Here is a 21,742-nt window from a genome sequence, read left to right as displayed (position 1 = left end):
TCCTGCCTTGGCGTATATGAGCAATGTCTTGCTCTTCTTGGACTCCCTCAATATCCACAGCTTTGAGGCTGAAGTGGTGGCAGCAATTTCCTATTTTTTCTCCGCATTTTGAAGAGGCGGGAGGAGGAACAGTAGCACCGCTAAGCAGGGGAAGTTAGCAGTTGGGAGGAAAGACTGAGGGAACTTGCATCCATCCCAACCTATTTTTTCCATTTATTTTAAAATATGTAGTTTTAATGTCATGTGTGGACTTCGGTTGTTGACAGACTGCATGAAAAGAGCCAATTTACTCCAGGCATTTTTGGCAGATATGTAGGAAAGCTATCCAGTTAAGATCAGCAGCTAACCCACAACAAAGCTTAATCTCCAGCCAAAAGCTTAATCCAACAGAAACCAAACATCTGCCCTCGTTGGGCACGCTGGGATGTAGTAAGACATCTTGGTTTCTGGGGTGGCTCCAGAATTGTTCTTCATCTCTGACTCCTCCCAGATGGAAAAGCAGGGCACGTGCACTTGCTCTGTGGTTTAGGTGAGAGGCTGCAGCATGGGGTGGCCGATGCCATGCTCTCAGAATTACAGCTACAAAACCTCAGATTGAACCATATGTAGATCTAGTGAAAATAAGAGTATCCCTCCCTTGCTCTGTAAAACCTTCTGCTATTTCTGGCCTTTCTCTCTCAGCATCTCTTTTCATACACAGCAGATTGATACCATTATTCCTGGAATAAAAGTCTGCATGCTGCTTTTTTTCACTGTATCTCAGTCCTGACCTCTGCTGCTTTTTCACTATTCTGGTCCTGGTTTATAATAGGAAATTGAAAGCCCAAAAATCTTCTTCACATCTGATATTCATTCATCCTCCCAGCGTCTTCTTTTCCTTGTGAGACTAAAGGCAGAGAAAAAGAAACAGCCAAAACTGCATGTTATGATCCATTTATTTAATAGCCCAAAACCTGATTCTCCTCTTAGTCTTGTTTGGTGGAACTTTACTTATGTTACTGGCCTTATTCTGTATCCTCAGAAATGTAAGAAGGAATTTAGATGATATATTTAAAGACTATTTGTTTTAAGCCTAATATTGAGAGTTGAGACAAACAAGTCTCATGCTCATCTGCCTATTTCCCAGACCTGATGACTTGTCTACATTCCTGATTTTATCATTCAAGCCCAGATATTTGAAAAGTGACCACAGATTTAGAGTGACTCAAGTTTTACCAGTCTGGGATATCTCTACCCTGATTTTCTTCTGATAGCTCCAGTTAACTCTATAGCAGCTGAGCACTCCTGGGGCTGAAAATATTTCAAGCTGGAAGCCCTAAAATCAAGCCAGCTCAAATCAGAGACTTTTAAAAATCATTTTGCCTTTGTATGTGAATCGGTGAATCCCCGCTGAGAGGTTAAGGAAACAGACAGCTCCTAGTGGAAGCTGAGTGAAAGCCAGATGAATGAAACCTTGGGAAGCATAAAGCTTTTGAGTCACATAGCCCAGGATACACCTGTCCCAGGTGAGGCCATGACAGCACACCTATGATGAAAGTCAGTGACGCATGTGGGATGGCTCCATCTTCTGTCAGCTCAGAGGCACCTTTCCTTATGGTGCAAAGTGGGGAATGTTCTCATTTCATGCCCTTTCCCTCTTGGGTGTGAAAACTCCTGAGGTTTGAAAAAAATATGCCTTTAGTGACTGGAATGGACTGGATCGGACTGTGATGCTTCCTGCAGATTTATAAGCCTATATTCTAAAGACCACTGAAACACAAGTTCAGTTATCAGACAATTCATAGGACCGTGGTTCAGCAGAACAGCTTTGTGCATTCAGCTTCTTGCTGTACAAATGTCCTATTTTACTTCAATTAAGTGTAAGCTTAATTTGCTGCATAGTTCATTTAATATAATTTGCTGTAGTGATTTAAAAAATAGCTATGAATCTGTAAAATCAATTTGTCATGGGTAGTCAATGTAGGGTGAGGATAATGTGATCATAGCCATGGCATCATGCCCAAACAGTGAATGGCAAACATGCTTGCTTGGATACTTGCTATAGTTAGTGGGTTTGTGGCAGAGGATTCCTGTGGTGATACTGGAATATATTACCACCATGTGCTCAGCCCTGTAAAATGGATAAGTAGCACCATGCTTCAAAGTAAAAAGTAGATTCCAGAGAATTAATTTGATGTTTTCTTTACTCTGTGGGTAAATTATTTTATAACTGTCCACTAAGAGACCTCTTGCATCTGTTTGCCAGCACTACTAAAATGCAGGACACTGGGTTTCTCGTTTGATCTTGTTTGAGACCGCTGAACTCCTTGTAGGTTGTGTGTGAGAGTGGGTAATGCTCAATTGCAGGGCATGAAGAAGTCTCATTCTTTCAGGGCCAGGCAGAAAACTGTGAGGCATAAACACCATGAGAATGGAGACCTTCCTCTGCATTCTCTGCTCGTGTTTGGTGGTTTCTTCTCTCTTTCATGCCACCAGCCACCTTTGGAAACAGTTCAGTAGCATCTTCTGGGGAGACTGGTGAGGACATCTTGAGCAGTTTCCTTTGTAGTTCAAGCCATAGGGATCTCATTCATTGCTTCAAAAAGAAGTAGAATGAAAAGCATGCAAGAGCCAAAGGTCCCAGACTAAAACGATTCATGGAAAGAAATGTTCCAAGCATTGTTTGCTTGCTGGTTTGTGTATTTGTTGTTAGAAATAAGAACTACTGGGCTCAGTTCAGGTGCTGAATTGATTTGTGAAGAGTGGTTTATCTGTAACATCACAAAATGGAGAGTTCCCTTCCAAAAAACAAGGCACTTTCACTGCCATGATTTGGGCATGCTCCTTGGGCGGTGAGCTGAACAATGATAGTCAAATCGGGTATGGGGGTTGACATTATTTGTCAATGTGTGTGTCCTTTATTTAGGGGTACCCCCATTACTGGCAGCTGCACAGAGATAAGTGTCTGGGATCTACTCTTCTCTGCTGGTATTGTCCAAGCAAAAATACTCATCTCTCAGTAAAGTCCAGTGGCTCCCATTTTCTCTTTTCTCCACTGAAGAACTCTGCAGATGGAGCGAGGGCTGTACCTGGAAGCAACAGATGTCCTACTGTAACTGCTAAAACTAGGAATCATCAGTACTATTTTTATGGTGTCTGACTCTGTGTGATGACAAGGCAGACATGGTGCACTTTCTCTAATGTTTGCTGCAAGGTGGTTGGGTTTTTCTAGTCTAATTGCCGCTTCTCAATAGAGGCTGAGTGCTGTGAAGGATCACAAGGTAACTCGATGAGTGCTCTTGTCACCAGAGAACTAGGCCGATTAAAGAGAAGCCACTGAACTACTGAGTTTGCTTCTATAGCTGGTCACAGTCAAACAGATCTGCTTCATAGGACAAAAGTCTAAATATAGCTCAAGCTTTGTGGTAAGAGGGTATGTTGCAGTTTTTCCATGCTTTAGCAGCAAAAAGCTGCAGTGAGGACCTAAGGAATACCTCAGTCAGATATAATCTGCTTTGTGCAATGCTCCTAAAGGCCTACTGCTCTGGTATTCGTCATTTTTTGGTCTACCTCAGCATTCTAGGGAAATTGCAGGAAATTTTGTGGTGATAGTGGCAAGGTCTGGTGATGGCAGACATCACTACTGGGAGAACCCTGGCACCTCAGTAAACAGAAACTCAAGACAAGGCAGGAAAAAGGGGTGCAGGTAGAGCACAGGCTAAAGGCAGGAGGAGGTCAGGTTTGTTTTATGTAAGGTAACTTTGATTTAACATGTACAGGTAAAGAACCATTCTGGTAACAACAACTCCACATTGATTATTACACTGCCACTCCATCAGTTCATGGTTGCCTCATCTAGCAGAAAGTTAACAGGGAAATATAAAAAGCCCAAAGACTTGAATGACTCCTGCTGTCCCTTTAACCAGAAAAAGCTAAATGAAGTAGGAAGCTGATCTTGGAGGGCAATCTGCTTAGATGAGTACTAGCTAAAAGTGGAATAATCCCTGAAGTCTCTCATTTTGTTTGCTGTAGTTTGGGCAGAAAGCAAATGCAGCTGAATTTTTCATATCTGTAATGTGCAGGTGGGTCTGTCCTGCCTGCAATAGCAGTGAAGGTGGCCAGTCTGCTTTTCTGTTAAAAGGGCAGGAGGTACAGGTGCTCTCTCAAAAACTGTACATTGCTGCTGAATATTTCTGGAAACTGTTTTGGTGGTGATGGATAATTCTGAATCCACAGCAGCTTTTGTAAAGTGGTAGAAAACAGAGACATGCCTTCCCCCTGGCCTGAGAAAAAAGCTTTTATTGTGGTCAGACAGGTCCTCACTAATACCTCAGGAGGATTCATTATAATTGGGTTTAATCCTGAGCAGGAGGAAAAAGGTTAATTGCCTGGGGAGAAGCATTTATCTGGTCCACAGACTATTCAGAAGACTGGGGGAGGGGGGGAACCAGTCAGAAGAAGATGGGCTAATTTTTCACAGGCCTGTTGTTCTTCATCTGTTTATTAGAGCCATTGTAGAAACAAGAGAAAGGTGGTTTCCTTTCCCTCTGCTCCATCCCTGGAACAAATGCTGCTGGGAAAGTCTCAAGTGTAGTAGGTTTGCCAAAGTTGTGCTGGTATGGACAGCATGGAAAATTAAGCATTTTTAACCAGGGTGCAGGACTCCTTGTGAGATCCTTTAAATTCTCTCTTTTTTTTTTTTTTTTTTTTTTTTTTCCTTGAGATGGGGGAAACTCAATGGCTTGTAAGTAAATCTCCATCTCCTTCCGGGAGACAGCAATGGAGAGAATACTTCATTGGAGGCTTTTTTGTGTACTGTTATTGAGCAACCTCTTGGGACCTTAACCCCAGGAAAGCATGGGCTTCTCTATAATTGTTTTCCAGTGTCAGGAGCACATGGGTGCTTTTCTTTAAAGAATGTGGTAGCAATCAAGTAGATAGCACCAAGGAATAAGAATATATTAGACTAATTAGACACTAGTCAGCAAGCATAAGGTTGGGAATTGCTCTGAATATCTGGATTACCCTTGTGAGTCAGAGTTGTCACTGTGTTCTCATAGAGTTAACTCTTTTGGGGAGACACTTTCTTTTCACAAGGGTAGAGGAACACTGCTAATCTTAAGGCAAGAATTGCTAGTTGGAAAATAGAAATAAAATTGAGGACTGTAATCAGTATCAGTGTATTAAGTGAATGATTTGGAATGTTCCAGAATGTGGACCTATTATCTGAAGATGCTCACAAAAGGCTCTTTTGGGTTTGAGGATGTAACTATGCTGTGTATTCTGTTTTTCACCAAGGAAAAAAATTGCCATTATCTTTTAAATTCTGTAGGCTTGCAGACTTACTTAACTGCTAAGTATTTATTTGGATAAGAACTGATAAGTACGTCATCCTGTGCCCTTCTAATCAGACTCTGTCCCTTTTGGCTTGCTCCTTAGCAAAACTAATCACCATTCCCTTTTTTATTGTAATTGGTGTGTTTGATGTTAGAGCACTCTGCTTCTATGAGACTTAATTTGTAATTGCTGTTATGCTTTGCCTTCCTGTAAGTCTTGCTCCAATATTGCCAGTTTAAAAGACTTTCTTAAATTAATGTAGTAAAGCTCAGTTCTTATAAAATAATCATGTCTTAGTTTTATTAACTCCTTCTTATTATGAGCTCCAGGGGCAGCTGAAGGCTTAGACTAGAGCAGCTCTCGGCTGCATCAGAAGTCTACTGGGCCAGCACTATTTACTCGGTTTACAGCCTAAATAGGTAAAAACAAAACCGAGAGGAAAACAGATACCCTACCTTTAAGGAGCTTGACTGAGGTCACAGAGCAGAGCAGTTTGCAGAGTGCCCTGATTCCCTAGTGATGACTGTCCTAGTCAAACATATGGAAACTGTGGAGCTGCCTGCTATGCCACTGCTTGAGAACATTGATGGTAACTATATATACGTGAACACTTGTCTGATTATCCTCTGAGTATATATTAAGTTTCTTGGACTGTGTGGAGAAGATGATGCATGAAGGCTGGTCGATGCATGAAGGCTAGCTGATAAACTCCCATAGCAGACAGTCCTTAAGGGCAAGGGAGCCCACGAGGGCTGGGTACTCTTCAAGAAGGAAATCCTGGCAGCACAGGAGCATGCTGTCCCCATGTGCCAGAAAATGAGCCAGCGGGGGAAAAAAAAAGCCTGGTTGAGCCAGCAGATATGGGTGGACATAAAAAAGAAGAGGAATGTCTATGAACTCTGGAAGAAGGGACAGGCATCTTGGATGGACTACAGGGAGGAAGTTAAATCATACAGAGGAAAAATCAGGAGGGCTAAAGCCCTACTAGAGCTCAGAATGGCCAAGTCAGTGAAAGATAATAAAAAATCTTTCTGTAGATACATTAATAGTAAAAGGAGGGCCACAGAGAATATTCAGTCCTTATTGGATGCAAAGGGAACAACTGTGACAAAGGATGAGGACAAGGATGAGGTATTTAATGCCTTCTTTGCCTCAGCCTTTAATAGTAAGGAAAGTTGTTCCCGGTGTGTACATACCGAGGAGCTAGAGGAGCAGAACGAAGCTCCCATGATCCAAGAGGAAGTGTTTAGAGACTTGCTTGGCCAGTTAGACACTCACAAGTCTATGGGGCCAGATGGGATCCACCCAAGAGTATTGAGGGGGCTGGCAGATGTGTTTGCCAAACCCCCTTCCATCATATCCCTGCAATCCTGGCTGACTGAGGAAGTTCCACTGGACTGGAGCCTGGCTGATGTTATACCCATCTACAAGAAGGGTCAGAGGGAGGATCCAGGAAACTACACCCCTGTCAGTCTGACCTCAGTGCCAGGGAAAGTCATGGAACAGGTGATCTGGAGTGCTATCATAAAGCACATGCAAGAGAACCAGGTGATCAGGCCCAGTCAACACGGGTTCATGAAAGGCAGGTCCTGCCAAACTAACCTGATCGCCTTCTATGACAAAGTGACCTGCCTACTGGATGAGGGAAAGGCTGTGGATGTAGTCTTCTTAGACTTCAGTAAAGTCTTTGACACAGTTTCTCACAGCATTCTGCTTAGGAACCTGTCTGCCTCTGGCTTGGACAGGCGCATACTCTCCTGGGTGGAAAACTGGTTGGATGGCCAGGCCCAAAGAGTAGTGGTAAATGGAGTTAACTCCAGCTGGAGGCTGGTCACAAGTGGTGTCCCCCAGGCTCAGTGCTGGATCCAGCCCTGTTCAATGTCTTTATCAATGACCTGGATGAGGGCATCGAATGCACCGTAAGTAAGTTTGCAGATGACACTAAGCTGGGTGGAAGTGTGGATTTGCTGGAGGGTAGGGAGGCTCTGCAAAGGGATCTGAACAGGCTGGACCACTGGGCTGAGACCAATGGTATGCGGTTTAACAAGGCCAAATGCCAGGTGCTGCACTTGAGGCACAACCCTGTGCAGCTACAGACTAGGGGAAGAGTGGCTAGAAAGCTTCCTGGAGGAGAAGGACCTGGGGGTGTTGGCTGACTGCTGACTGAGCATGAGCCAGCAGTGTGCCCAGGTGGCCAAGAAGGCCAATGGCATCTTGGCTTGCATCAGAAACGGCATGGCCAGTAGGTCCAGGGAAGTTATTCTGTCCCTGTACTTGGCACTGGTGAGGCCGCACCTCGAATCCTGTGTTCAATTCTGGGCCCATCGCTACAAGAAGGATACTGAGGCTCTGGAGCATGTCCAGAGAAGAGCAACAAAGCTGGTGAGGGGGCTGGAGAACAAGTCTTATGAGGAGCAGCTGAGGGAACTGGGGTTGTTTAGCCTTGAAAAGAGGAGGCTGACAGGAGACCTTACCTGAAAGGAGGTTGTAGAGAGGAGGGTGCTGGCCTCTTCTCCCAAGTGACAGGGGACAGGACAAAGGGGAATGGCCTGAAGCTCCACCAGGGGAGGTTCAGGCTGGACATCAGGAAAAAATTTTTCACAGAAAGAGTCATTAGGCACTGGCAGAGGCTGCCCAGGGAGATGGTTGAGTCATCATCCCTGGAGGTATTTAAAAGATGGGTAGATGAGGTGCTCAGGGACATGGTTTAGTGGTTGATAGGAATGGTTGGACTCGAAGATCTTAGTGGTCTTTTCCAACCTAGTGATTCTATGATTATTTGCTATCAGGTTTAAAGATGTATCTGTGCACCTGAATAAAGAGTGGAGCAGTCATGACACCACTGAGAAATAAGATGCAGAGAATTTGCAGGAGAGGCACCAGAGTATATTGGTTTTGTTCACCAATGTTCTGAACTCCCTGGCTGGTAAGATTTGCTTGCTTTGCTCATCCACAAATAGTTCTCTGTTTTAATACAGGCATTCTCTTTTTCTAGAAGATGGGAACAAAGCTTCTTGCCCTGGAAGTGAAGGGGAAGCCTTGCTGCATCTGTGGAGGGAAAAAAGTCATCAAGGCAATGTTACTTTTTCTTTATCTCCTGGCAGGAAGGTAGGGGCCCTGCTATCCCAATAACAAGCAGGAAATAGTAGTCTATGACAGAGTTATACCATCGTTATGCCCTCCTGTTTCCACCGAAACTAAACTGCAGCAACAGACATCCTTCTCCTAGACAGCTTTCTCAATTAAGACTTAGATTTTTCAAGTCAATTTACAAAGGTCAGCTACGCTAGGAGGAGCTCTTTCTCCATTTCATCTCTTCTCTCTCTGTTCACCTAGCTATTCACTAAAGCTCCGAGTTGCTTTTGAATGGGCTGCTTACACCTTGTCCAGCTTCTTAAATCCTCTGGACTTCTTTGGGCATCTAAGCTCCCTTCAGGCTATGAAACACTAATTCCACTGACCCGTTTTGCCACTATGGGCTTTTCATGATAGTCAGATTCTTCCTGTTTCTCCTGTTTGCTAGTTTGGAAAAGTGGCTGAAGTATTCTGTATTTTGCAGCTTCACTATAGCATTTCTTTTTCAGCACAGACAGAATCCCAGCCACATGGTTTCTGGTGCACAGACCTTCAGTAAATGTCCCAGGTAACATTGTTCTCATTTTTCCTTCAGTTAGGTTCACTTCTAGAGCTGTAAAGATTATGCAGACAACATACACGTAATAGTAGGTCCAGTACTTCCTAGTATAAGCTGGAGTGAGTTGGAAAGCTCACCCTATAGATATTAGTGAAGCATGTCAGTCATAAAATCATAGAATAGTTAGGGTTGGAAGGGACCTTTAAGATCATCCAGTTCCAACTCCCCTGCCATGGGCAGGGACACCTCCCACTAGACTAGGCTGCCCAAGGCCCTATCCAACCTGGCCTTGAACACGTCCAGGGATGGGGCATCCACAGCTTCCCTGAGCACTGTGCCAGTGCCTCACCACCCTCACGTGAAGAAATTCCTCATTTTGTCTGGTCTTAATCTTCCCCTCTCCAATTTTTAGCCATTGCTCCTTGTCCTATCACTCCATGCCTTTGCAAAAGGTCTCTGTTAGATTCATACTACAGGGCAATAGCTTCCATAGGCAAAAGGCATTTCTCTCAGAGCCAGCAGGCATTGCTAAACCCTCACCTTGAAGACAAGAATGGATATTCCATTATTCGTTTCTAACAAATGCACACACGCACAGCACTCTCCACGCTGAGGACTTTCAAGTCCTGTATCATAGAATCACCAGGTTGGAAAGGACCCATCAGATCATTGAGTCCAACCATTCCTAACACTCCCTAAACCATGCCCCTAAGCACTTCATCCACCTGTTCCTTAAACACCTCCAGGGAAGGTGACTCGACCACCTCTCTGGGCAGCCTGTTCCAGTGCCCAATGACTCTTTCCGTGAAAAATTTTTTTCTGATATCCAGCCTGAACCTCCTCTGGCAGAGCTTCAGGCCATTCCCCGTCCATAGATGCAGTCAAGAAGGCCAACCGTATCCTGAAAAGAAGCGTGGCCAGCAGGTCGAGGGAGGTGATTCTGCCCCTCTATTCTGCTCTTGTGAGACCCCACGTGGAGTATTGTGTCCAGTTCTGGAATCCTCAACATAAGAAGGACATGGAGCTGTTGGAATGGGTCCAGAGGAGGGCTACAAAGATGATCAGAGGGCTGGAGCACCTTCCATAGGAGGACAGGCTGAGAGCATTGGGGTTGTTCAGCCTGGAGAAAAGAATGCTCCAGGGAGACCTTATAGCGACCTTCCAGTGCCTGAAGGGACTACAAGAAAGCCGGGGAGGGGCTTTTACAAAGGCTTGTAGTGATAGGATGAGGGGCAATGGCTATAAACTGGAGAGGGGCAGATTTAAACTAGACATAAGGAGAAAATTCTTCACCGTGAGGGTGGTGAGGCACTGGCACAGGCTGCCCAGAGAAGCTGTGGCTGCCCCATCCCTGGAGGCGTTCAAGGCCAGGTCGGATGGAGCCTTGGGCACTCTGCTCCAGCGCGACGCCCCCACCCGTGCCAGGAGCGGTTGGAACTGCCTCCCGGGTAGCACACACCCCACCCCTTTCCCCACTCCCAGCATGCCCTGCGCTCCTCCGCCAGAGGCGGGGATTGGCGGAAGAGCAGCCAATCGCGAGAGCCGGCTGGGCACGTTGGCCACGCCCCCCCGCGCCCCGCGCGCGCCCCTGCGGGGCTGCCGAGTCTGAGGTTTAGTGTGGTGGGTCAGAAACGGGGAGGGGGGAAGTGATCCGAACTGTCGCGTTACTAAAAAGCCTTTTTATTCTGCCTAAATAAGTAGTAGAAGTACTGGCGTGCGGGTGGAGCCAGGTATGTGCTGGAAAGACGCGTCTAGGGTTAGGAGAGCACGTGCTTTGGGGAGCGCCAAAGAGTAATCCCGTGGTGATGTGTTCAGGAGAATGGCCAAAAAAAAAGGGAGAAATGCAATTAAAGCCAAGGGGAGAGGGATTCTTATTGTCACTGTGATCTCATCTGCTACGTAGAAGTGTGTTAAAGCTGTAAGAATTGATAAATTTCACCGTAGCTGGTTTGTATGTTTAATTATGTTGTCATATTAATCTGTCTTGTATCAAGAGATAATAGGCAGACAATCTCCAGACACGGATAAATAGCCTGAAAGCATAAACTCTCTTAGAGATACAAGAATTTATTGATAAGCTTAATTGTCTTGTGAGATGTAGTTGTCTTAGACCAAGAGATAACCTGAAGGGAGTCTCCAGACATGGTTGGATAATGTAAAAAAATAAACATTCTTTGAGGACTTAAGCAGTTCTTTGTCTAAAACTAGTAAAGCCTACTGCTTTTGTAAGACAGGACACCTTACCTAGAAGGGCATCCCAATCAGCGCTGAATTGTAAAATAAAAATATTATTGCCTGTGCTTCAAAGACTTTGTCCTATTCAATATTTTACCAGGGAATGAGTGTTTCTCACAAGACTTACCTGGATTAGTCAGATACTCTTTAAGCGAGAATCTCAATAAAAGCCATAGAATGGTTTGAGTTGGAAGAGACCTTAAAGATCATCCAGTTCCACCCACCCTGCTATGGGCAGGGATGCCTCCCACCAAACCAGGTTGCCCAAGGCCTCATCCAACCTGGCCTTGGACACCTCCAGGCATGGGGCGTTCTCTGGGCAACCTATTCCAGTGTCTGAGAGCCCTCATCATGAAGAATTTCTTCTTAAAGGCCAATCTAAATGTACCCCCTCCCTTCCAATTTAAAGCCATTCCCCCTCATCCAGTCGGTTGTTGCTGCCTTAGTCCAATGGTGTTTTTTGTTCGCTTTTAGGATAAAATAATACTTACATTGAAGTTCTCATCTTCATACGCTTAGCTGTGGGCTCTGCTTTCTGTTACTCTGTTGGCTAAATTAAACAACTCTTTGTTTTTCATGTTTGTTATGAGTTTGACCACCTTGAGTCTTGCATGCTAAAGTATTCTTCCAGCCCTTCAGTCTTTCTGATGTCTCTTTTCTAAGTCTTTCATGTTCTTTCAAGATCTGTCACAACTCCTAGGTCACCAGAACTGAGAGTTGTTCTGGCAGTGTAGGTTTTAGGGCTAAATACTTAACTGTGATTACTCTACTACTCATGTTTAGGCATCCAAAGATAACCTAATTTCTTTCCAGAGCGGTATAACAGGAAGAGTACGTGTTCAATTCACTGCTGAGTAATTTTTAGCTTTCTTATGTCCCAGAAACATCTTTCCTATAATCAGTGCTGACTCTTCTGTTCATACTGGCATGATCTTATGCGCAGTCAGATTTGAGGAGCCGTAATTTAACATGACTGCTTTCAGACTGATAATCTAATTTGACGTAGACTTATATGGGAAGTCTGTATCACATTAAATTTTATATTTAATGCATACTTCCCTGTTCTTTAGCAAGGAGTAAGTGTGATTGTCTGTGTGACCATATTCCAAGCATGTCTCAAAAATTTTATTTTGTTTGTCCAGTAGGCTGGGGAGCATGGCCACTAAGAAACTAAGAAGAGCAAAGTTGTCTCAGGAGCTGTGTGAAAGGCTGAGTCGCCATCAGATCACTACCTGTCAGGTGAAAGGGTTATTTTATGTTTGTGGAGGGTGGTTTGTTTGGGATTCTTTTGTGTGTGTGTTTTAATGCATCTTCTGTTTACTTTTCTGTAGTTTAATAGTTATATATATATAACCTAACTAAATATATATATATATATATAACCTAACTAAAACATTTAAATCTCTATATACCTAACGCTTTAACTTCTAAAGGACATGAAGGTGCTTTATTTTAGCAGGAGTATGCAGCTACTACCTGTATGGAGTAAGACATCCCTTTGTGAACACTTCACAAAAATACACGTGTACTACATAACCTAGTGTGTGAATGTGCTGTGGTTTTACACTGTCAGTTATGGATTGATTCAGCAGTGTGTTCTGGAGTTGTATTAATGAATGCTTGCTTAAAGAGAGCCAAGAGGCCCTGTATGTTTCAATAGTATACATAATGAATGCATATATATATATAGCTGAATCTATAAGACATGACGTATTTTGAAGCTTTTTCAGGTAGATGGGGACTTCTGTGGGTAAAAAAGTGTTGTTGTAATTCCATCACAGGGTTCTTGAATGTTTGGTCGTTTGATTCTATGTCCTTTAAATTATGAATACAACTTCTTTTAATATACTGGTATCAGCAAAGGTAGGAGAGGTGTAGCATAGTTGTAAATAACATCACACAGTGTACTAGTTTTGTATAATTGCATCAGTTCAGGATGTCCAGTCTGAATTTCTAGGTTTATCTCTGAACTGTTCTGTCATCTTCCAGGACTTTTTATGTCTTTCACTCTTGGAGCTAATGAAAGTGACCGGACAGAGCTACTATGATGTACAGAAGCTTCTTCGTAAAGTCAGCCGAGCTTGTGCTCCCAAAATGCAGACAGTAAGTATGCTTGTATTGATTCTGGGTGTGGATATAATGTATGGGAAAAAGCTAAACTGTGTCATTCATCTTTTTACCTGGCAGGTTTGTGATGTCTCAGTTTGATCACATGGCAAGATAATACTTTTAATTTAAAATTTAGATCTCTGAGGCACTTTAGTTTGGTGCAGTGACTTTTATTAGGCATTACAGCCTCGAGAGATTGTTCAGGCTTGCAGAATTGGTTCTGAGTGCAATAGGTAATTGGAGTGTTGTTTAATGCAAGCAAAGAATAAGAATTTCAGTATAAGTTGATTTTAGACCTAAAATGGGTGCCAAGAAGTGATACTGAAAATAGCTTCTTGAGGATTTTTTCCACTCATGTAAATGAACTGTAGTGTGGGTTAGACTACAGGTAGCCTAACTGGAGAGAGTGCAAGAAGGGAACAGATGTTACTTGCAATGCAGAGGCTGGATTTTGTTGTTTCTTTTTTTTTTAATTCAAGTAGAAAGATGTCAAAAATGGTGTCTTTTTAGAACAGGGAGGACAGGGATAGTTCTGACCTGTGTCAGAGCAGCCTGAAAAAAATAAGCCATGTCAAAGTTTAGCATGTGTAATTGGCACAGTAATTGTAGCAGTAACGCTGTGAAACTGTAAATTCGCAGGCATGCTGCGTTCAAGTCAATGACATGCAGAATTAATGTGACTTCTACTGAATGGATTAAAAGTTAACTAATTACTAGTTTTAAATTGATAACTGTTAATAATCAATAAATTGAAGACAGATGGAAGTTTTAAGTAGAGTTCTAGCCTTTGCTTTTGCCTATCATCCACACATCACTATTCAGTTATATTTCTTTGCTGAGAAGCTTGGCAGATACTCAAGTTGGTCAGACAGCAGTTGTCAAGAGCTGTTAATACAGAGCCAACTGATAGATAACCAGCTGTGTGAGTGCATATCTTAGAGCTGTACTATTATTTAATATTGTGGTGAGGGAGGCTCTGTAAGCTATGAGTGGGATATAAATGTGTGGAAGGGTGATGAGCTAAGAGAGGAATATAGCTGAAAATAGGAATGGTTTGCTCATTGGCAAGTGTTAAGTCATTCCTGGTTGATGAAAGCGAATGCAAGAAGTTTGCTCTTCCCATTAAAAAAGAAAATATTTTCTTATTTGTGGGTCTGTTTTCTTTTGCTTCTTTCCTTCCTTTTATAGGCTTATGAAATGAAAATGAGGAATTCTGTCAATCCCTCTTCAGCCTTTCTATCCACCACGCTGCATGGTTTAGATCAAGTCTTGCAAGGTGGAGTGCCTTGTGGATCCCTCACAGAGGTAACTTGTTTAAAGACACAGATAGGTTGAACTGTTTTGTGTCAGGTGTTTTAAACACAAAATACACAAATTGTGGATAATTGCTTTTTTGTAATTGGCAGAGCCTGTATTTTTTTTTATTTTTGATTTTTTTTTTCTTGGCATGTCAGGTAAGCAAGAAGATGAAGGAATTAAAAAATTTGGTGAACCTGTTTTCCTTTAAAAAAGTGAAAAATTTCGCAGTAAATCTGGGCAAATTGTTGGCTGGATTTTGCAGTGGGAAAGTTGCAGTGTGGTTTTGTGGTCAGCGGTGCTGAATCAGGAGTCTGTCCTTATAATACTGAGTCACACTAACTTCACCAAGTCATTAGATTTTATGAAGGTACAAGAAGGAATTAGAACTAAAGTATGAAGCATATGGGCATAAGAATGACTTTACAGAGCTTTTTATATATAAATATAAGAAATTTATGCAATAAATAAGTAATGCATTTGTTTTAAAAGACTAATTAAGGTCTGCATTATATGCATATACATTGCAACACTATAAATTGCAGAGCTATCTATTGATCTGTCTACAACTCTTGTCACTATCTGGACTTTGGATGCAATGCTACCTTTTCACTTAAGATTTTATTTCAAGAGCAAGGGAGCACTTCGTCTTCCAGCACCTGTATTTCTCTATGGCCATGCAGAAAGTGATAGTATCTTGCATAGTTTCTGTAATCTGGAAAGACAGAATTTGCATAGGTGCTTATAGGAGTCATCAAGTTTATAAAAATACAAAGATGTAATCTCTGGCTTAGGAATTTGCTGGTCTACAAATGGAGATGAAGAAATCATAGAATGCATTGAGATGTACGGGACCCACAAGGATTGAGTCCAAGTCTTGTCCCTGCATAGGACAATGACAACATTCACACCATGTGTCCGAGTGCATTGTCCAAGTGCTTCTTGAATATTGTCAGGCTTGGTGCCATGACTGCTTCCCTGTGGAGCCTGTTCCAATGCTCCACCGCCCCCTGTGTGAAGAACCTTTTCCTAAAATCCAACTTAAACTGCCCCTGGTACATCTTCCTGCCATTCCCTCTGGTCCTATCATTGGTTGCCAGAGAGAAGAGATCAGCACCTGCTTCTCCTCCTTCCCTGGTGAGGAAGCCATAAACTGATGAGATCTCCCTTCAGTCTTTCTCTTCTCCAGGCTGAACAGACCAAGTGACTAGCTGCTCCTCATAGAGCTTCCCTAAGCTCCTTCTCTAAACCCTTCACCAACTTTGTGGCCCTCCTTTGGACACTCTCCAGTAGCTTGGTATCATTTGTGGTGCCTGAAACTGAACACAGTACTCAAGGAGGGACCACACCAGTGCGGAATAGAGCGGGACAATCACCTCCTCGACTGGCTAGCAGTGCTGTGCTTGATGCACCTCAGGACACAGTTGGCCCTCTTGGCTGCCAGGGCACACTGTTGGCTCATGTTCAACTTGCTGTAGATGAGAATCTCCAGATCCCTTTCCGCAGGGCTGCTCTCCAGCCTCTCACTCTCCAGTCTGTGTGGACATCAAGGGTTGCCATATCCCAGGTGCAAAACCTAGCACTTGCCCCCCTTCTTAAACTTCATATGGTTGGTGATTGCCCAGTTCTTCAGTTTGCCCAGATCCTTCTGCAGGGCCTCTTTGCCCTCAAAAACGTGTTGCACTTGAAGTTTCCTTCTGTAAAATCCTTGGATGTTATTTTTTTGTTATTTTAACGTATTTTGGTTAAAAAAAGAGACATGCCTAATGCAACTACCTTCAACAGGTGATTTTGCTGAGTGACTGTGATGAGATCAGAACTGCAAGCACTAGGTCCTTCCACCAGTAGCTTGGTCTTGGTCTCACCCTCATGCTAGATTGACAATACTGATGCATAACAATTACTTATTCAGAAATATTATAGTGAGAGATAGATAGACTCCAAAAATTAGATGACTAACTTAAGAGCTCTGGGAGTTTTGTGGGGAAAAAAAAAATAAAAAAAAATTATTGCTTTTTAGGTCCTAAATGTGGAAAGCGATTAGGGCACGTATTAGGCATTTCTCAGCAATCATAAAGGCAGAGAACAATTAACTATGCAGAGACTGAGTTTCTTATTTAAAGTCTGCTTCTGGAGATTTTTAAAAGCATTTTTGTAAGAGTCATGAGATCTGAAGTAGTTTCAAAGGTTGGCAGCGCTGCAAGTTTTCTTCAGCATGACTGTTAAATGAAATTTTAATAGAAAGCTATCAAGTGGCTGCTGCTGCTGCTTTGCTCTGCTGCAGCTTGCGAACACTTTCAGGTCATGTTCTTTTTGGATTCAAGTGAATTTGGAACTTTATAATTTTAATTTGCTCTTTTGCAACTTATTGGAGCAAAGCTGACCAGCAGATTGCCCTTCAGTATTTTTGTTATTAGGCAGATATTCTAAGTCTGAGAGAAGTTCTCTTCAAAAGTATGTTGTGTGTAGCATTTGCTTCCTGACTGGTGTGGCTAAATCGTTGTCTTCCTGTTACTTTACCCAGCAGTGAGGGTGGCTGGAAACTTGGAATTTGTGTACATGAGCCATAGGTCTGAGACTTGTGGTTGTATCTTCTATGGCCAAAGCTGCTTGCTTCTTGAGGGATTTGATTCGCATTACGCTGTCTTGAACCATTTTTCCCCAAACCACTATTAATTTTAAGTTGGAAATTAAATCGTAACTGAAATTTTGTGGTCAAATGTCAGAGTTTTTGGCCAACTCCTCTGAGGAAAAATTAGAAGTAACGACTTTGTGAATATTGAAGACTTTAATCCCCTGGTAGCTGAAGAAGAATTAGCTCCTTGTGATTTGATCCAAGCCCTACAGATGTGCCTGAGAAAATAATATATAGCTTATTGAAAAATAAAAGTGCATTTTATTAGGCAGAGATAAATTAAAAACTGTTGTAGTCTTGGCATTTCTATCTGGGTGGACTTGATTTTTTTTCGGAGCAAATTTAGAGTAAAACAAACTAAGCAAACTTTTTGCAGACATTTGATTTGAATTATATCTGAGGAATTTTAGGGTTTTTTAAACTAAGATGGTATTGTTCAGAATTGTTACTGAACCAGTGGTAACTACAATAAAATGTGGTAGTTGATTAAAGTTGTTCACTGTGGATTATTTAAAATCCTGTTTTAATGCCCCTTGAAGTAATCGTGATAAAAGATTAAGTATTGTTATCTTTGGGAATAGGAATTCTCTCTTGCTTCATTGGCTTGCTTCCTTGTACTCACTGGTACTACAAGATTCCCTGTCTTTCTCTGACACAATGCTCATATCCTCAGACATTTTTACAGCTTCCCTCCTGAATTAGCTCCTGCATCAGCCACTGAAATATATGTTGATTCCAATGTCCATCCCAGGCAAGGCTGAAACTACAAAGGTTTTTATGAGGTGCCCTCACAGCTGTCCAAACATTTCAGTTCAACAACTGGATTGATGGCCTCCTCTCAATCATTTCAAATCTTCTTTTTAACTAGAAACAGCTGGTGAGATTCCTTGGCTATCACAGTCTAAGAAATGTATATTGCCTCTGCAGTTTTTGTATATGCTTTTCTATATTAAAGTGTGGCAGTTATTGTTGAGATGTTATTTTGTAATTTAAGTACAGTGTATAAATGACAGATAATTGCATAAATATGACTGATTCCTGATCACTAAATGCAGTGTGTGCTTCATCTAATGCTTCTCTTGCGCTAAAGCTTCCACTCGATTGACTGATGGCTTGTTTTTTGGGTCTTCGTGAAGACAAAAGTGATTAAGGGGATTTTAACCAACTGCTAACAATAGCTAATGTGTAACTGTAGCTGATACAGTCCCTCAGGGTTGCCTTGTACATTTTCTGTGCTTCAGGTCATGTCCCGGCTGCTTGAAATGAAGCCACACCAATACTATAGTAGGGTGTTTGTACTTGAAACCAAACAATCGTGCATTCAGTCTCAGAAGTCAGTTTGATTTTGGGTGTCGGTCTGCCTCATTTTCCACTTTGACTTCCTTGGAGAGGCTTCTCTCTTACATTATTATTTAATCTCTGCTAGCATAAGAATGAACCCATCACTCTGTTTTTAGTGCTTACAGACACTGCAACTTTGTATTTGCTATTTTTGCTGTTTTTCAGCCCTCTTAGTATTTCAGACGCCATGATCTCCCTTCCCAGAAGCAGTGACAATGTGATATTGTATTGAAAGACCCGCTGTAGTAGTGATGAACATATGATTGTCTGAACACAGAGCCCAGCATTCATTTACAATCTCTGCAGCATCTGCATGGATGAAGAACACTATACTCTCATTTCTAGTAGAAAAATCTTGCTCTCAGAAACTGTGGATCTCATCACACAATGTGTTCTTTTGATCCTTGTGTTTTTTCTCTTGGATCAAAATCATACAGGAACTTTTTCACAGAAGTTGAGCATGCTCCTTTTGAATACTGCTTAGCCGTGGTAGGATTTCAGTCAGTGCAGGTGAAAGCTTAAAATTGATGAGCTGGTCTGGATCATTAAATCGTGTTCGTATTGAAATACAGTAATAGAGAGTTAACACCAATGACAAAACACATACTGCGTAGCAGGGTGCAGTCTCAGGGGCAGATAAAATCTGTCTCATGCATTTGTGTTTCATATTGAACATTCAGTCTTTACAAGATATATGCAATTTTCCTTGTCATTTCCAAGGGAGACCTGGTTGTAATGAAGATTGTGACAGTGATTCCTAAGCACTCGTTTACATCTGTGAACTCATTAGCTCTAGATTTTGTTTTCAGCTCTAAATGCCGTTGACATCATGTGAATGTCAACTGTGACTCTTATAGTTCTGCTTTATTTTAAGATACCACGGAGAGGGAGATGGAAGAGTATTAGGCGTGGCTCTAGGGAAGATCTTGATAAAGGAATAGAATAGGGGACATCAAATATGAGAGTTAATAGAGGATTTCAAAGAAATAAAGCACAAGCATAATGCTGTGTCTGAAGGAGAAATGTTTATTCTTCAGTGGATGAGTTTGACTGCAAGGCACAGATCCAAGAATAAATGCAAGGTGTGCTTTATTGGCTGAATTCTATCTTGTTGTGGCTCTCTCCTCCTTGGATAACCGTAACAGCAGAATTTGAAGAGTTCTGACTGATGGGTCTTAGTGTAAAAGTAGAATTAGGGTGAAACGAATGTGACATCTCTTGTTTGTTACCAATCTTTTTCATGCAGATAACTAGCCCGCCAGGTTGTGGCAAAACTCAATTTTGTATGATGATGAGTGTTCTGACTACACTGCCAGTAAGCATGGGAGGACTAGATGGGGCTGTTATATACATTGACACAGAATCTGCATTCAGTGCTGAAAGGTAAGATGCAAAATTCTGAACCACACACTTGCAACTTCTTTTGCACTTTTTATTTGGAGCCCTCAATTATTTTCTGAGCAATAATTAAACATTTATAAAGTAAATATCTATGGTAGATACTAAACATTCATCTCATATATGCAGTTATTTCATATATGTTGGAATTAATTTAATAATGCTTTGCTCACCTTCTTAATTTGTATAATGTTGCAGATTCCAGTTGGTGTATGACAAGGTGGACGGCGCACTCTGTAGTTTATAAATGGTCTTAATGGTCCTGTGCCTGAAATCTTTCTTTGCAGTTTAGTTTGTAAAGTTATCAGGAAGGTTTTGAGGGTGTAAAGGCCCAGTGTTTTGAGTACAAAGGAAATGGAGTTTTTTTCTGTGAACAGCAGGACAGACGGAGCCAGTTCTCCTTCAGATTTCTGTCCACTTCCTGCTGAGTGAGGTCCCCTGCCGTTCTTCTGCAATTCTCATTTCGTTCTGCAGTAACCTCACATCTCCCGTGTCCTTAGTGGCCATGCCTTCTCTTACCTCTGTAACATCTTTGCTTCTTCTAATATATCCTGCTTTGCTCATGTGACCAAAATTGCTCAGCTATGCACTTATGGTATCTTCTGACTGCTGAATGGACAGGAGACACTGTAGGCTCCTACCTGCTTGAGAGTTATGGATGCATGCGTGTGTTGGTTACCACTCTTTCCATGTTAGTGGACTGATTAGCAGTAGGTCATTTCAAGGTAGCTCTAATTTACTTTTCTTATCTACTAACTTTTCCAGACTAGGAGGATTTGATGGTTTTGGGATGTCTGTGTTTATGTCACTGTCCTGCTTGAGAGCAGCCCTGCAGAGAAGGACTTGGGAGTGCTGGTTGATGAGAAGCTCGACATGAGCTGACAATGTGCACTCGCAGCCCAGAGGCCAACTGGGTCCTGGGCTGCATCAAAAGAAGCGTGGCCAGCAGGGTGAGGGAAGTGATTCTGCCCCTCTGTTCCTCTCTTGTGAGACCTCATCTGGAGTATTGTGTCCAGTTCTGGAATCCTCAACGTAAGAAGGATATGGAGCTGTTGGAATGGGTCCAGAGGATGACTACAAAGGTGATTGGAGGGCTGGAGCACCTTTCCTATGAGGACAGGCTGAGAGAGTTGGATCTGTTCAGCCTGGAGAAGAGAAGGCTCAGAGGAGACCTTATAGCGACCTTCCAGTACCTGAAGGGGCTACAGGAAAGCTGGAGAGGGGCTATTCATAAAGGCTTGTGGGGATAGGACCGGGGGAACGGGTATAAACTGGAGAGGGGCAGATTTAGACTGTACATTATGAAGAATTTCTTCCCCATGAGAGTGGTGAGACACTGGCACGTTTCCCAGGGAGGTTGTGGCTGCCCCATTCCTGGAGGTGTTCAAGGCCAGGTTGGATGGGGCCTTGGGCAGCCTGATGTAGTGGGATATCCCTGCCATGGGCAGGGGAGTTGGAACTAGATGATCTTTAAGGTCCCTTCCAACCCTAACTATTCTATGATAACCCTCTTTTTGTCAAGTTAATTTCACAGAAGTTTGAATTGCTTTAAACTGGAAGTGTAATACATCAGAGAAAAAAGCCTTCAAGCAATGACTCCTCAAAATATGGTGCTACCTTCTTACCACTTAATTTTTATTTCATGAGTCTGAAATATGGATAGTAAAAAAATGTAGGATCTAACAAGTGAGTTAAGTCTTGTTGCTTAGAAGTGAATGCTAGAGAAAAGAAAATAGGTAGACTTGAAAATGAAACTGCTGAAAATAGATTATGGTGTA

At 42.4% G+C, this 21,742-nt stretch overlaps 1 protein-coding gene across 15 annotated transcripts in view; it reads left to right on the top strand.

Moving 5' to 3' along the window:
* RAD51B (RAD51 paralog B) overlaps positions 1-21,742 on the top strand; it is a 440,935-nt gene that overhangs the window by 42,417 nt on the left and 376,776 nt on the right. For 8 of the 15 annotated variants that reach the window (XR_008450208.1, XM_054068926.1, XM_054068912.1 and 5 more), the window contains 4 exons: positions 12,328-12,424; positions 13,175-13,288; positions 14,483-14,599; positions 19,813-19,949. Coding sequence is in view for 14 of the 15 variants with exons in the window: in XM_054068912.1 (XP_053924887.1) it covers positions 12,328-12,424; positions 13,175-13,288; positions 14,483-14,599; positions 19,813-19,949 (465 nt within the window). In the remaining variant the exon portion in view is untranslated. Of the gene's footprint in view, positions 1-8,322; positions 8,960-10,505; positions 10,571-12,327; positions 12,425-13,174; positions 13,289-14,482; positions 14,600-19,812; positions 19,950-21,742 lie in introns of those variants that run through there. The other 7 variants (XM_054068919.1, XM_054068918.1, XM_054068920.1 and 4 more) reach the window with 7 other exon arrangements.

Source organism: Cuculus canorus, chromosome 5 (assembly GCF_017976375.1).
Source record: "Cuculus canorus isolate bCucCan1 chromosome 5, bCucCan1.pri, whole genome shotgun sequence".
Lineage (NCBI taxonomy): Eukaryota > Metazoa > Chordata > Aves > Cuculiformes > Cuculidae > Cuculus > Cuculus canorus.
Note: the sequence above shows the minus strand (reverse complement) of the source record. Positions and strands in the feature narration are given on the sequence as shown.